The sequence below is a fragment of the Schistocerca nitens genome, chromosome 1, assembly GCF_023898315.1.
Source record: "Schistocerca nitens isolate TAMUIC-IGC-003100 chromosome 1, iqSchNite1.1, whole genome shotgun sequence".
NCBI classification, from domain to species: Eukaryota; Metazoa; Arthropoda; class Insecta; order Orthoptera; family Acrididae; genus Schistocerca; species Schistocerca nitens.
The window spans coordinates 548347489-548361608 of record NC_064614.1 but is presented as its reverse complement, the minus strand read 5'-3'; the positions used below and the strand labels follow the sequence as shown (position 1 = coordinate 548361608).

General features: G+C 44.9%; 1 protein-coding gene across 9 annotated transcripts in view; it reads left to right on the top strand.

Annotated features, from left to right (window-relative positions):
- Nucleotides 1-14120, top strand: part of LOC126254159 (protein held out wings) — a 444686-nt gene that overhangs the window by 341234 nt on the left and 89332 nt on the right. For all 9 annotated transcript variants that reach the window (XR_007546035.1, XM_049955289.1, XM_049955293.1 and 6 more), the window contains exon 2: nucleotides 6656-6789. Coding sequence is in view for 8 of the 9 variants with exons in the window: in XM_049955289.1 (XP_049811246.1) it covers nucleotides 6656-6789 (134 nt within the window). In the remaining variant the exon portion in view is untranslated. The remainder of the gene's footprint in view (nucleotides 1-6655; nucleotides 6790-14120) is intronic.

The window sequence follows — 14120 nt, the reverse complement described above, 5'->3', positions numbered from 1 at the left end:
CAGCAGTACCGTACTATGCCACTAGAGAAGGAAAACAAAGTAGCAAGAGGGACTGTCTCATCTTATTGACTGCGTCATTTCGTTTGGGCTTCTTTAGTGCGTGCTACGTTACAACTGTTGCAATGGGATTTCAAGGTGTACCGGGACTGAAGGCATGTACCTGCAAGCAAACGAAAAGCTGATGACGCAACTTTATTTTCTGGGGGTGAGAGTTAAAACTACCTCTGGTATTTTGTCTGCTCAGGCGAACTAACATAATCCGTCAGGTGGTGTCAACTAGTAAAGCTTAGCATAGGGAGCACAACGACGTTGATACTAGGTGGGTGCACAAGTGGATGTAACGTGACAGAAGTTCAAAGAGGCTTAAGAGAAGAATGGCAGGCAGAAATGGTTGGGATGGGGGTGTGAGCGGTCTACAAATGCAGGGGCAACTGCTGAAACACACAATGCATGTTGTGGTGAGCAGGTACATTGGTAATACGGAGATCAAGAGGCCGATGTAGGATAGAAACAGATGCAGTGGGAAGACGGATGAATATCGCAGCATACAAAGTCGTGATACTCAATGACTGGAAAGGTTGTTACCTTCTGAAAGTTGGAGCGCCCCAAGCGGTGTAAAATTTGTGAGGCTAGAGTTTTTCTTTCTTTCTACGTAATTTGCGAATTAGTTAAATGAAAGAAGATAAGACACATGGTATCAAGAAGAAATATTTCCGAACTTTTCATCTTGATCCATATTTTGTCTTCAGCGGCATCATGATCTGATGTACTGTTCGAAAACATGGACGTGATTAAAATAAGTTATTGTCTTTCTCCACTTGGTTTAAGTGACTTTTCTGTACCTCGTATCCTTATTGTGGTACGGATATTCGTTGTCACGCAGTAATTTTCCACGAAGTCTAATTATGTGGTTGCGCATTCTTGCATTTACTCGGTTTTGCAAAGTACGAAAATTATATTTAATCTGTTAACTTCATCCAGCAGACGTCTGTATTGAGGATTGTGATGTTTTTGGGTGTGAAGTATCAAGTAACAAAAATTTTTAATTTCAGTTTTTCTCTGCTTTTAGTGTTACAATGTATTATCACTATATCCGCATTGGTAAACCGTGTCACAAATCAGTATACTCGTAAATATTGTACTCTCTAAGACAAAAAAAGGTCCACCACGAATGAGCTATGCAAATTGGTCACAAACTGACATTCATGCAGGTAAAGACGGAAAATGAATGTGAGAGGCTACAGCGCAATTTCACCGCGCAGATGGCCACAATAGTCGTGTGAGTAGGGCCTCCCGTCGGGTAGATCGTTCGCCGAGTGCAAGTCTTCCGATTTGATGCCACTTCGGCGACTTGCGCGTCGATTGGGATGAAATGATGATGGTTAGGACAAGACAACACCTAGTTCCTGAGCGGGGAAAAATCTCCGACCCAGGCGGGAATCGAACCCGGGCCCTTAGGATTGACATTCTGTCGCGCTGACCACGCAGCTACCGGGGGCGGACGCAACAATAGTAAACAAGGGACATGTCGATACCAGAGCGTAAAGTCTTTGCGAATTTCATTCAGACTAATAGTTCGGCACAAAAAAGCCGATCGGAGTAACCGCCGAATCACTTGACATTTGAATAGGAGCGATGCCACTATTCGACGATGCTGGCAGGAATGGGTGAACCATGGCCGAACACAGCGTCTAGAATGATGTGGTCGACCTAGATAGACGACAGAACTTCATGATCGGGCACTCGTCAGAGAGGGACTGAGTCCCAGATTCATCATCATCGATCCGACGTGCAACTGGTGCTTCAGTGACTAAAGGACCATTAATAGATGGCTTAGAGAAAGGAAGCTGATCTTACGGCCCCTAGTACATTTGACCTCTGAACTCCAACAAGCCCGTTTTCAGAGTGAAGGGCACAGTCGGTGTGGAATCTCATTGGTTGGAGTATAATTGCTTTTTGTGATGTACCCGCTTCGACAAGAGCCACAACGACCAACGAAGACGTGTCTGGAGGAGCCCTCGACGACGGTAGGGGGTCAATCTGACTGTTGCCCGCCATACGGCCCGACAGCTTGGAGTGGTGGTTTGGGTTGCCATGTCGTGTCATATCATAGTAGGACCCCTTTGCTTGTCATCAGTGGCACCCTTACAGGATCGTGGTACTTCGACGATATTTTGCGCCCCGTTTTGTTGCCCTTCGCGGTAAGCCACCCTGGGCTTACATTTCACCAAAATAATGCGCGGCCGCACACGGCGAGAATTTCTCCTGTTTGTCTTCGAGCTTGCCAAACGCTACCTTGGCCAGCAAAGTCACCGGATCGCTGTCCAGCTGAGTAAGTTTGAAGCATTATGGGCATTATTGGACAGAATTCGGCTGGACATTCCTCAGGACGACATCAAACAAACCTATCAATCAACGGCAGGCTGAATAACTACTTGAATAAGCACCAGGGGTGCACCAAAGCGTTATTGATTTGCTCAATTGGTGAAGAGCTTTCTGTTGCACAAACCAACCAGTCTTTTCTTTTTTTTATTGTTATCATGCATTTGTTTGTTCGTGTATATCACATCTCCCGATTTCCAACCCAGTCGGTTAATTGCTTCCTTGTCCGCCCCCGGTAGCTGAATGGTTAGCGTGACGGATTGTCAATCCTCTGGGCCCGGGTTCGATTCCCGGCTGGGTCGGCGAATTTTTTCCGCCCAGGGACTGGGTGTTGTGCTGCCCTTCACATCATCCTATCATCCTCATCAACTGCAGGTCGCCGAAGTGGCGTCAAATTGAAAGGCCGACACCCGGCGAACGGTCTGCTCGACGGGGGGCCCTAGCATACGATTAAATAAATTCCTTCCTACCTGATTTCCCTTAGTGTGTTCCAATTCTTCGACTACCGTGTACAACAATGTGGCTTAGTAGCCGCTTGGCGCGCTGCTGTCTCGGTGTACGAGCAGTGTGGCCCGACTGCCCGTGCGGGGCTGTGGTAGGCTAGTCCCGTTAACAGCGCCTCCCATAGCGTACCCTGAGGTCACGGCGTCGCTGACATTTGGCGCGCCGCGCGGCAGGTCCCCGCCATGTTGGATCTGCGGGTGCGTCCTGCGCCGTGTGCTGGCTGCTGCTTTCGCCTGTTGCCCATTCCTGTTCTCTCCCCCTCCACTCCAGGTGGCTGGCACGCTGCACTCTCGCGTGTTGCTGCATCTGCGCTTGCCGTTGGCCACAGCTGACCATACGCAGCTGATTTTATGCCTGTATTACACTACCAAATAAGACGTTTTATATGACATTTTGACAGTGTATTGGGGTCCTTTTACCATATTTTCTGTAGCACTTACCGCGTGGTCCCAGATATTTTTATAAAGTTTTGTCAAAGCACATCGACAGTAACACGTACTTCGTCGACGCGCCACTGACATTTCCCCGACTGATTCTGGAAAGCCTGCGCACCCCACCTGCGTTAGTGGAGACACAACTTTCAGGTCGTTACCTGCAGTTCTCGGAACCGGCGATCTCGCCTCCCAGCGTATTTCCGCGACAGGCCACGTTCGCGGAGACAATGAGTTTCCCAGTCTTTCTCACGTAACACCCAGATTTCATAGCTACAAGTACAGTGAACTAGCCCGCCCGGTTGGCCGTGCGGTCTAACGCACGGGTTTCCGGGCGGCAAGGAGCGCCGGTCCCCGACACGAATCCGTCTCAGCTACACTATGTCGGCGATTGCTGCGCAAACAAGTTCCCCACGTTCGCGTACACCACCATTACTCTACCATGCAAACATAGGGGCTACACTCGTCTGGTGTGAGACGTTCCCTGGGGGTCCACCGGGGGCCGAACCGCACAATAACCCTGGGTTCGGAGTGGGGCGGCGGAGGGGTGAGGTGGACTGCGGTAGTCGTCGTGGGGTTGCGGACCACTGCGGCTGCGGCGGGGACGGAGCCTCTCCGTCGTTTCTAGGTCCCCGGTTAACATAACATAACATGGTGAACCAATGGATCAAAGACTCCATCTAAAATATATATACAACTGTACCATGAAATACATTGTTTGCCACAGTTTACCTACAAACGTTACATGATGAAGAAAGTAAAAAATAGGGCATACACGAACATTGTTCAAAAATATGTGTAAACAATATTCAATGGACCAAAAAATGACAACTAGACTACAAAATTTGAGGTAATCCCAGAAACGTTGAGAGGGAAAAGGGACGAGGGGGAGATGAATTGCATAAACAAACCCTCTTGGTGAGCACCGATAAGAAGTTGTTTGTACTATATCCATCACTATGTTGTACATAACTATTTTACGTGTATTATTTTACTGACGGTTCGAGATACTGTAGTTTGTATTACTAAACAATATTCACCGGATTAAAGAGTAATGAAAACTAAGTTACAAAATATGAGATCAAGAACACCTTCCTAGAATATTAAACCTTAACGATTCTGAGTACAGCCAACGGACAAAAGCTACACTGACTTTCTCTCGACTATATAAACGAGTTTCATAATCTGAAAATGTACTGCAATAACAAAATGACTAAAACGCCGCACTGAAAAACGTACATGGGTGATAGGTCTCTGGCATGCACTGCGTCCTGAGTCCGCGGGTTACGCCTCACTCGTGCCTGAGGTTACAAATGCTAAGATCTTTGCGTACAGGCAGCTAACTGACGTGCGACGATATTGGTTGACGATTGCCTTAAGGGGCGACCGCTGGTGTTGACCTGCGCTTGCGGTGGCCACTCAGCGAAAACTAGGAATCTGAGTGAACGCGACTGTCTTCGTTATTCACGTTTTGCCCGGAGAAAAAAATGCCTAAATAAAAAACTGCTGGGAAATATGCTGTAATGCGATACTTTGAACTGATGTGAGAGTGCGTGCAGGCGTTAAGATTTCTGCGAGAATAATATATGCTTTGAACTGGTAATGGCGCTGACGTTCACGCCTTGCGCCATATAGCGGTGCCAGAACAACATGTGAACGTTCCCCCACCCCCACCATCACCACCCCCACCACCACCCCCTGGCCCCCGTCCCCCCTCCCAAGAATCACTTATTTTCTTGCGTTAGGCCAAGTAACAAAAATCGGTGAAAACACAAATTTGGGCGGTTGATCAGAGTAGAAATTTTTAGCCTAATTTTTTTAGTGGCTTAAAGTGTTACTTAGGGAGTCCAGTTTAAGATTTTTAATATAAAGTGTGTCATAAATGCTAAAATACATTAAAACCGCGATTTAGTGGATGGAAATCTGGCGCATCCAGTACTCGAATGCAACTGATGTAATGCTGTAATAGATGCCGACGGAATAGGGGTTCTTTTAGTTTCGGATTGTATCGCAGAATGTACTATTGTGAACTAAAATAGTATTCTCAAGATGATTTCTTTTCGTAACATGATTCGTTTATGATAAACAGTGGGACAGCACGTGTATGTCTCACGTCTGCGTGGACCTTACACGAAGTGAAGGGTGAAGTGCTTGAAAGTGGCAAACAAACGCATGTACACGAATAGAAAAATTCGAGCAGTAATTCCAGTCGGGCAAAAAACACTGCGTTTGGTAAGCGCGAACTTATTGATTGATATAGTTTCGTCAAAATGAGAATTTTGACATCAGCGAAAAAAAAGCCAGCTATAGGGTTCTGGCATTGCCGATTAAATGTTCGATCAATTCAAATATTAAAAAAAGCACAAGTTGAAACTTTAAGCGCTCTTTTTTTTTCTTCAAAATAACATTTTCCAAGTTGGCGGGACGTATAACTCATGAAATATAGACGCAATTAAGTGATACCTTTTTGTAACTTGTAAGTCCGCCTTTCTTTCTACTGTACTACGTAGGATTTTTACGATACATTTTAATTCCGATTTTTGATGTACATTTTTATAACGATATTTTGGCGAAAAAATTTACGTTAGTGTCGCCATTTTGTTAAAACCATTTTTTAAAAATATCACTACGTACTACGTTAGACAATATCATCAGTTTCAAAGCAATTTTTGAAATTTTGTATTAGGTTCGAAATTTTGGCGTTCAGAGCGGCCACCGACCGCCCTCGCAGTCCGCGAAGGCTTTCTGTCGATGTTGGTTGGTTGTTTTGGGGAAAGAGACCAGACAGCGAGTTCATCGGTCTCATCGGATTAGGGAAGGACGGGGAAGGAAGTCGACCGTGCCCTTTCAAAGGGCATTTGCCTGGAGCGATTTAGGGAAATCATGGAAAACCTATATCAGGATGGCCGGACGCGGGATTGAACCGTCGTCCTCCCGAATGCGAGTCCAGTGTCTAACCACTGCGCCACCTCGCTCGGTCCTTTCTGTCGATGTCGTGTAGTGTCCTCTGGGTGCAAGTTTGTTACTTAAACAAATACACCGTACAATCTAAAGGGTGTACAATAAAGGTCTAAAGTTAATGTTGTAATTTTTTCGTTATTTTATTGAAAAAAAGTCGTGAATTCGGTTCCAAAATTGAGCGTCACCCTGGTCTATCCCCTTTAATGCTGTTCCCCCCTGCTTGCAAGTGCAGTAAGGAGTGTAGGATTATCTGTATTACTTATTTTTAGTAGTCTTCTTGGTTTAGTCATTTCACAGCGTATAAGCCCGTTGCTGTGCTGTATAAATCGCAATCGCCAGCTTTGGACTGACCTGGTGTTGTTTTCCGCCTGTTGCAGAGATCGCCAAAGTGAGGGCGAGCCTCTTCCAGATAAATGGGATGAAGAAGGAGCCGCTGGTGCTGCCCGAGGCGGAGGGCCAGACCACCACGCTGACGGAGAAGATCTACGTGCCCGTCAAGGAGCACCCGGACGTGAGTACCGCATCCACCTGCTGCTGCTACGGCGCTGATTACGCTTTTAGCACTTTGATATCTTTGACCAATCTCTTGTGAAAGCTAGGGCCACACTCCACCTTTTATAAAAAGACATGGGAAGAAACCAAAGTACTGTGTGAAAAAATTTTGTAATTGGTCTTTTATAAAAGTTCTTAGACAAAGATTGTAGAATGAAGGCAGTGTCGGCAAGACTCAGCAGAGCAGCGCCTCTGAGGAAGTCCAGCGCAGTCCTGGACGATTCGTAAGGAGCAGAAAAGTTCTTGGACCACGACCTCACATCCCGGAAAGTATATCTTAGACAAAGGCCTAAACTAAATATTGAAGACAGTAATCTGGGATGATTAGGCTGCTTCATATTCCTCACCAAACTGCATGTCCAAAACTCGACGTTCCAGTCCCTCTGCTGACCTCTACCTCAAGAGTCTTCTGGTGCCACTATTTGTCAACTCGGCATTCCCAGCCGTCTGGTGTGATGTTTTCAGAGAGTCTTTCGCTGTTTGTGGCATGAGGGGACGTAAGAGTTCCCCAGAAGATTTTAATGACGATTACAACAGTCATGAGAACCCGAAGACCTACATACGAAAATGAGTCAAATGAAAACCTACATACGAGGGTGAGTCAAATGAAAACGTTAAATTTGTAATAAAAAATCGAAATTTCGCGCTCTTATCCTGTAAGGTGGTAAGCTTGCTACAAACAGCGTGCAGAATGGCCTGTATGTGGCAGCACAGTGTTGATGCATACATATCGTCGCAATATCAGGATAAAGATGGCCGCCCCCACTTGCGTCTTGCACCGGGGAAGAACAGCGTTCTGTTATTCGTTTGCGTAGTGAAAGTGTGAAACTTATTGAAATTCATCGACGAATGAAGGTTCAGTACGGTGACGCATGTTTGTCACAGTAGCAAGTCTACGATTGGAGTAGGAAGTTCCCAAATGGTGTGAATTCAGTGGAAGATGCTCCTCGTCCAGGTCAAGCACAACGAGTTGTGACTCCACAGAACATTGCAGCAGTTGAAGCCATAGTGAAGGAAAACCGCCGAGTGACACTGAATGACATTGCAGCATGTTTACGAGTTAGTCATGGGTCAGCACACCAGACTGTGCATGATGTGCTCCAGTTTCACAGAGAGTCTGCGAGATGGGTGTCACGGCAGCTGACTCCTGAAATGATAGAACGACATGTTGATGCTTGTGAAGAACTTCTTCGGCGCTTTGAACGAGAAGGTGATGGCTTCCTTGCAAGAATCGTTACTGGGGACGAAACGTGGGTTCACTTCCACCAACCGGAAACGAAGAGAGCGAGCAAGGAATGGCGCCATTCCTCAACACCAAAACCAAAGAAGTCTCTAACAGAACCAACAGCAAGGAAGGTTATGCTGACTCTCTTTTGGGACGAAAAAGGCGTCATATTGGAGCATTACATGCCTAGAGGGACCACTGTCACCAGTGAATCATACACAGATCTCCTAAAAAATCATCTGCCGGCTGCAATCAAATCAAAGCGACGTGGATTGCTGTCAGCAGGTGTCCTTTTGCAACATGACAATGCAAGGCCACACACTGGCCGTACAACAGTTGCAACAATCACAGACCAGCATTTTGAGTCTCTTCCTCATCCACCATACTCACCAGATCTTGCCCCAAGTGATATCCATATGTTTGGACCACTCAGAGACGCATTGGGAGGAAAGAAGTTCCGTTCTTATGAAGAGGTACGCTACGCGGTGCATGACTGGTTGCGCGGACTACCAAAAGAATTTTTTTCTAAAGGAATTTATGCACTTTGTAAGCGCTGGAGGACTAGCATTGAGAGTGGGGGATATTATGTTGAAAAGTGATACAGCTTTGTACCACTTCTGCACATCAAATAACATTTTAAAAAATATTGAAGGTTTTCATTTGACTCACTCTCGTAAAACAAATAATTACCAAACAGTTGCTTTCAAACTACGCCAGAGCATTTTCTTTATTTGCGAGTATAAGGGCGGAATGAAGTATTCGACAGGGGCTGGAACACTTGTGCGGAACGGTACTACTTCGGAGAGAGATATCAGGAGAGCCTGGTTCTCTTGCCGGGATAGGCGGCTTTTCTTACGTAGCATACACGCACACTAAGTTTGCTCCCTGTGTGGCAGTGTAAGTACAGTCTGATGTAGTCTACGACACGTTTACTAGGAAGTAATTTTAATATATGATGAGCAGAAAAGAGCTTCACGTTTTTAAAATTCACAGAAACAAAACGGTAAAACTTATTCCTTCAAACCTTTTCAAGAGTATCCCTGGAAGTTTTTCTTCTTGAGGTTGCAAAGGCTATGTATGTACTCATACAGTAAGTAACACGGCAAATGTCGAGACTGTGCGGCATAGTTTGCTGGAGTGAGTGTCTGGATCAACTGCAATCTGTACGGCTTCATGCGCAAGCGTTTGCGCAGGATTTTGGAAACAGTTGTTTGCAGGATCTCAAGCTCATGGCTTGCTCGACGTCCCGATTTCTCTGGGATTCGCTGGAATTGTACTCGAATGCGATCAGCTTTTTGCTACGGTACAGTCGGGGAAGATGACTTCTCAAGCTTTTTGTATCGGGCAAAGGGAGACACCTCGCTGAACTACAGTTTCCTACTCCCTTTAAGAGAACTGAAACTTGCACCAGCTCTTCCATTGTGGTGTAGTTGCCATTTCCTTCACCAGCACTTTCTGGGGGCGGCAGCCTGCGTGAAACAAATTACTTCCCATGCTTTAAAAAAAAGTCTTTCACTGATGGAGGTTAAAGTTCGAACCGGATAAGTTGTTCCGTCTCGTTTGTATGGCTTTTTGAAATTGTAAAACTCTTGTCTGTTCGCTCTGTATATGTGTATCTGTATGTGTTTCTTAGCCCGAAGTTCAGGTTACGTTGGAATGTGTTTGTGAATTGGCGTCGTCGACGAATGTGAAAGTAAAGACCATCTGAAGTGTCGACACATTCTATTTCCACACGAAAGTAACTCCGCACAACTGTCATAAACTCGTCACCAGTACGGTGGTCTTTCGATTTACTATGTGGCGATGAAAGTGCTGCTGGCCCCGCACGTCATTTCTAAACGAAACGAGGTTTCCCTTCAACTTAGCCAATTTTACTCACATTACACAGACCAGTAGATTACGGGTCAATGGCTCAAACGTCTCCGATGCGTTTTGTAAAGTGCACGCATATGACCCTGTCGATAATAGTTCGTCCATTTGATGAGAATATAAACTGCGGTGGCACTCTGGTGCTTTCCGGGAAGAATAGCCCATGTGGAGGCACCAAATTTCTGATCCCCTTTCTTGCATTCCAATAAGCTCAGTTGCTCTATGAATCAGTGGCCAAATTACCAACCCACAAGTTCGGGGTTCGATTTCCTGCCGGTCCTATGATTTTATTCCGTCACGTGTCGCTTCTTTCGCCTCTTATAAGCATTTGTGCTCTTGAAATACGCGAAATTGCACTGTTCTTCGGAATCTACGCTAAACTCCATGTCTGCCTATAGCTGGCTGTGTGAACCAGTTGAAATGTCAGAATAAGCCAGGGGCAACTGGAATCAGTGACATGCCGTTTCAAACTCAGTGTGACTTGAGTTTCAAGAGGACCGCTTGGGACGTAGCGGATCGTCGCCATTAGCTAATGACAGCAATTAGGAGCGAACGGTACGCAGAGCAGCAAGTGAACAGGACGGCGACAAGGTCTAGATTCCCGTAGTCTCTTTCCACGACAGTGTCCACAAGAGACATTTTGACCGTATCTGTGAACGAACGAGGGTTCATGGCATTACGAAGAGGGTCCTAACGAGATATTTCGAATTCCTAACCATAGGCTCTGGCGGTCCACTTGTCCCTTCCGCTAACTTCCATTAACACGTGATGATAAGCAGAGAGATTCCGTCGCTATAGTCTCGAAATTCCCTTATTGGTCTCGGCCAACCTGTCACTTGATACTTTCATTAAGCAATGTTATTCATGTCAATGTAGGTGAACAGGAAAGCCCAAAGCATAGGTGTAACTTCGTAAATAGCGCAAAAACTAGTCGGTAATTGAGATATATTCTGCATCAAAGACTTGCGTATTTAGAAGAGCTGCGGTGAACACGACGGTGTGTTACCAAACCTGTAGGCAGTAGCATCTGGATGTGTAGCCCTAGACTGCGGACCACTGGTTCATATTCCCTTCGCGTAAATCACGGAGGAAATTTACTTGTCGTTAACTGTACACGTCGCTGACTACCCGACGCGATAGTTACGTGTTTGCGGTTCCAGAAATTCGGCGAAAGGGAGGCTCAGAGGTCGTGCTGGGTCGCACTTACTGCTTCGGTCCTAGCAATAAATGTAACATGCTGCCGTGGTTGGTACTAACTTCTAGTGCTGCCCTAAGTTGACGGTCCTGTAAACAAGCCAGGTTACTTTTACAAGCGAGTTCTGACAAAACCGCCACATTGGTGAAAATTAATAACGATAAATTGAAGAGATACTTTTAAAATTAACCAAAATTCATGGTGACCTCACAAGTAACATACCTAATTTCGGTGTCTTTCTCGTCTAGGGAGCACGTAGGACCCAGTTACCAAAATTTTTGAATTCCGGTGTATTAATACCTGTATCGTAAGAAAAATCACACTTTAATTGATTTAAACTTTCCACTATATTGGCCACACAGTTCAGTTAAGCAAAATTGTTAAGGCTTTCGTGCCCACTTGTTGACAAACTACTGCCTATTGGCTTCTGTCTCGGGTTCTTCGGCCGACGTTCATCTAATGATTTTTCTGACGTTTCGCCAGCACGAGTGCCTGGCATTGTCAAAGCTTCACCCTCCATTCATCACCGGCAATGGAGGGTGAAGCTTTGACAATGCCAGTCACTCGTGCTGGCGAAACGTCAGAAAAATCATTAGATGAACGTCGGCCGAAGAACCCGAGACAGAAGCCAATAGGCAGTTTGTCAGTTCAGTTACAATTGCCACCCTTTTGTAAGTCACGTGACGGTTTCATTGAGGCCCTTGCACATCCAGTTGATCCAAGGGTTGTGTAGTATTGCCGCTTCGATTGTTCCAGTGTTCACTCAGATGACAAAACAGCTATCATATCGCCATTTATGACTCACTGATGACGGTAGTCGATTTGCTTTTCTTACTGTGACCTACTTTGATTGTATCTAGCGTTGCCAGGTGTCCGGCGTTTTACAGTCTTGTCTGGCCAAATATGTGCAAGTCCGGCCTGTCCGGCTTTTGTTAGGTAATTTGCCGATTGAAATAGATGTAAGCAAGAGGAAGAAATATAAGGATGAATAAGGAGATAGCCTAATGATACGTAGTATATGTTTTTTTTTTTTCTCTCCGCATGCCAAACGAGGCTAACAGCAGTATTACAACTACGCTATGCACAGTGCGAGCGAGGCAAAGTAAGAATGTGCCATTCAGTCGATGCAAACCTGCCTCGCCCGGGCGCACCATTCACGAGCCGCGGTGGACAGCGAATTTGAAATCGCAGCATAATATAAAGACTTTCGTTAGGAATGACTGAAATTGGCAGAATATTACTTTGCAATTCCAGCCCATAATGCCAACGTCGGAAGGGTGTTCTTTCATAAGTACCCAGAGGACAAAATTTGCTGTTAAGACTTCCACGAAGTGATTTTTCAGAAAAATAACGTTCTACATGAAGTGAGTTAAGACAGGAAGTATCAATAGTTAACGATAGGTAACTGTTATTTCTTTATAAGTCTGACTGGTATGACCAAATTCATTGATTAACTTTTCATTTCACATTCCCTTAGCACAGATAATAATTATTTAGTTTTGCGACAGACGTTTAGTTGATTTTTACACAAAATTATCTTTGGGAGAAGAATGAGAAATTACGTTGACTCAACACTTTGCTATCATTGCTAAATTATAAGACTGTTTACTGATTCTTTTGTAGTTTCAGCTTGTTTAAGGTTGATTTTTCGAGAAACTGACTGTAATTGACTATTAATAAACGACTGAAAATACCTAGCTGACTCAGTCCTATTTAAAATTAGGTAGTCCAGCTTCTAGGATAAAATATCCGGCTAAATATTACGCTGAGTCAGACTTCTCAATTTTTGCACGCGCCAGCCCTGATTGTATCTTCCTTCGGCTGTGAATAAGAAACAGCCTTTTCTTTGCGAAGACGGCATATTGAACAATTTTTGTCGATTCGGTTGCTGAAACGAGTTTTCGCCATTTCTGCGACGCGTTGTATTTGGCGTAACGACGCTTCGAAAGTAAACTACTGCTGTAGATGGCTTTGATCATTGGGTATGTATATCTATGGAATGAGCATTGCGTACTGCGCAACATCAAACCGGGCTGACGCGTGATTTTGGGACGAGGCTGCTTGTCTACAGTTTGCAGTAATATCGAAAGTTGATGACTATCTACACACAGTCGCCTTGTTTTATGTACGTTTCTGCACGTTTGAGTTGTAGTAACAGCTATGGTACATTATTATCATTGCTTTGGATGTAAAGAGAAGTATGCGAAAGGACGACCTGTTACAAAATGGTTCAAATGGCTCTAAGCACTAAGGGACTTAACGTCTGTCATCAGTCCCTTGACTTAGAACTACTTAAACCTAACTAACCTAAGGACATCACACACATCCATGCCCGAGGCAGGATTCGAACCTGCTACCGTAGCAGCCGCGCGGTTTCGGAGTGAAGAGCCTAGAACCGCTCGGTCACAGCGGCCGGCTCGACCTGTTACATCTCATAGATATGTACAGCAAATGTGTATTTGTAAATTTCATATTGAAAAATATCGAGACACGTTATTATAAAGTTCTGTATTGTAGAGAGAATATTTGCGATTTTATAGCGACGTGTTCGCGACAGTAAGTGCTAGATGAATTTGCAAGTGTTTGCGAGTAACCTGAAAGTCAGTGTATACATATTGGTGCTATGTTCGTAACAGCTAAAAGTTATACGTGATAGTGTGACTATTTCCTCCAGTTTATGCACGTTTTCAAACCCTTATGTGTATCTAAGTGTTTGTGCATGAGACGGGTTCGTATACAGTCACAGTGTAACGTAATTAACTAGAACACATTCGACAATATGAAGCAGTGCAACAGAAAACCTAAAAAAAATCTTGTTGTCTGTTACTTCTTTTATTACTCAAAATTCGAGCGCACATCGTGTAATTTTTTGTTTTTTACACGTAATGTATAGTTTTACTTTTCTGATGAGATGATGGTTCAAATGGGTCAAATGGCTCTGAGCACTATGGGACTTAACATCTGTGGTCATCAGTCCCCTAGAACTTAGAACTACTTAAAC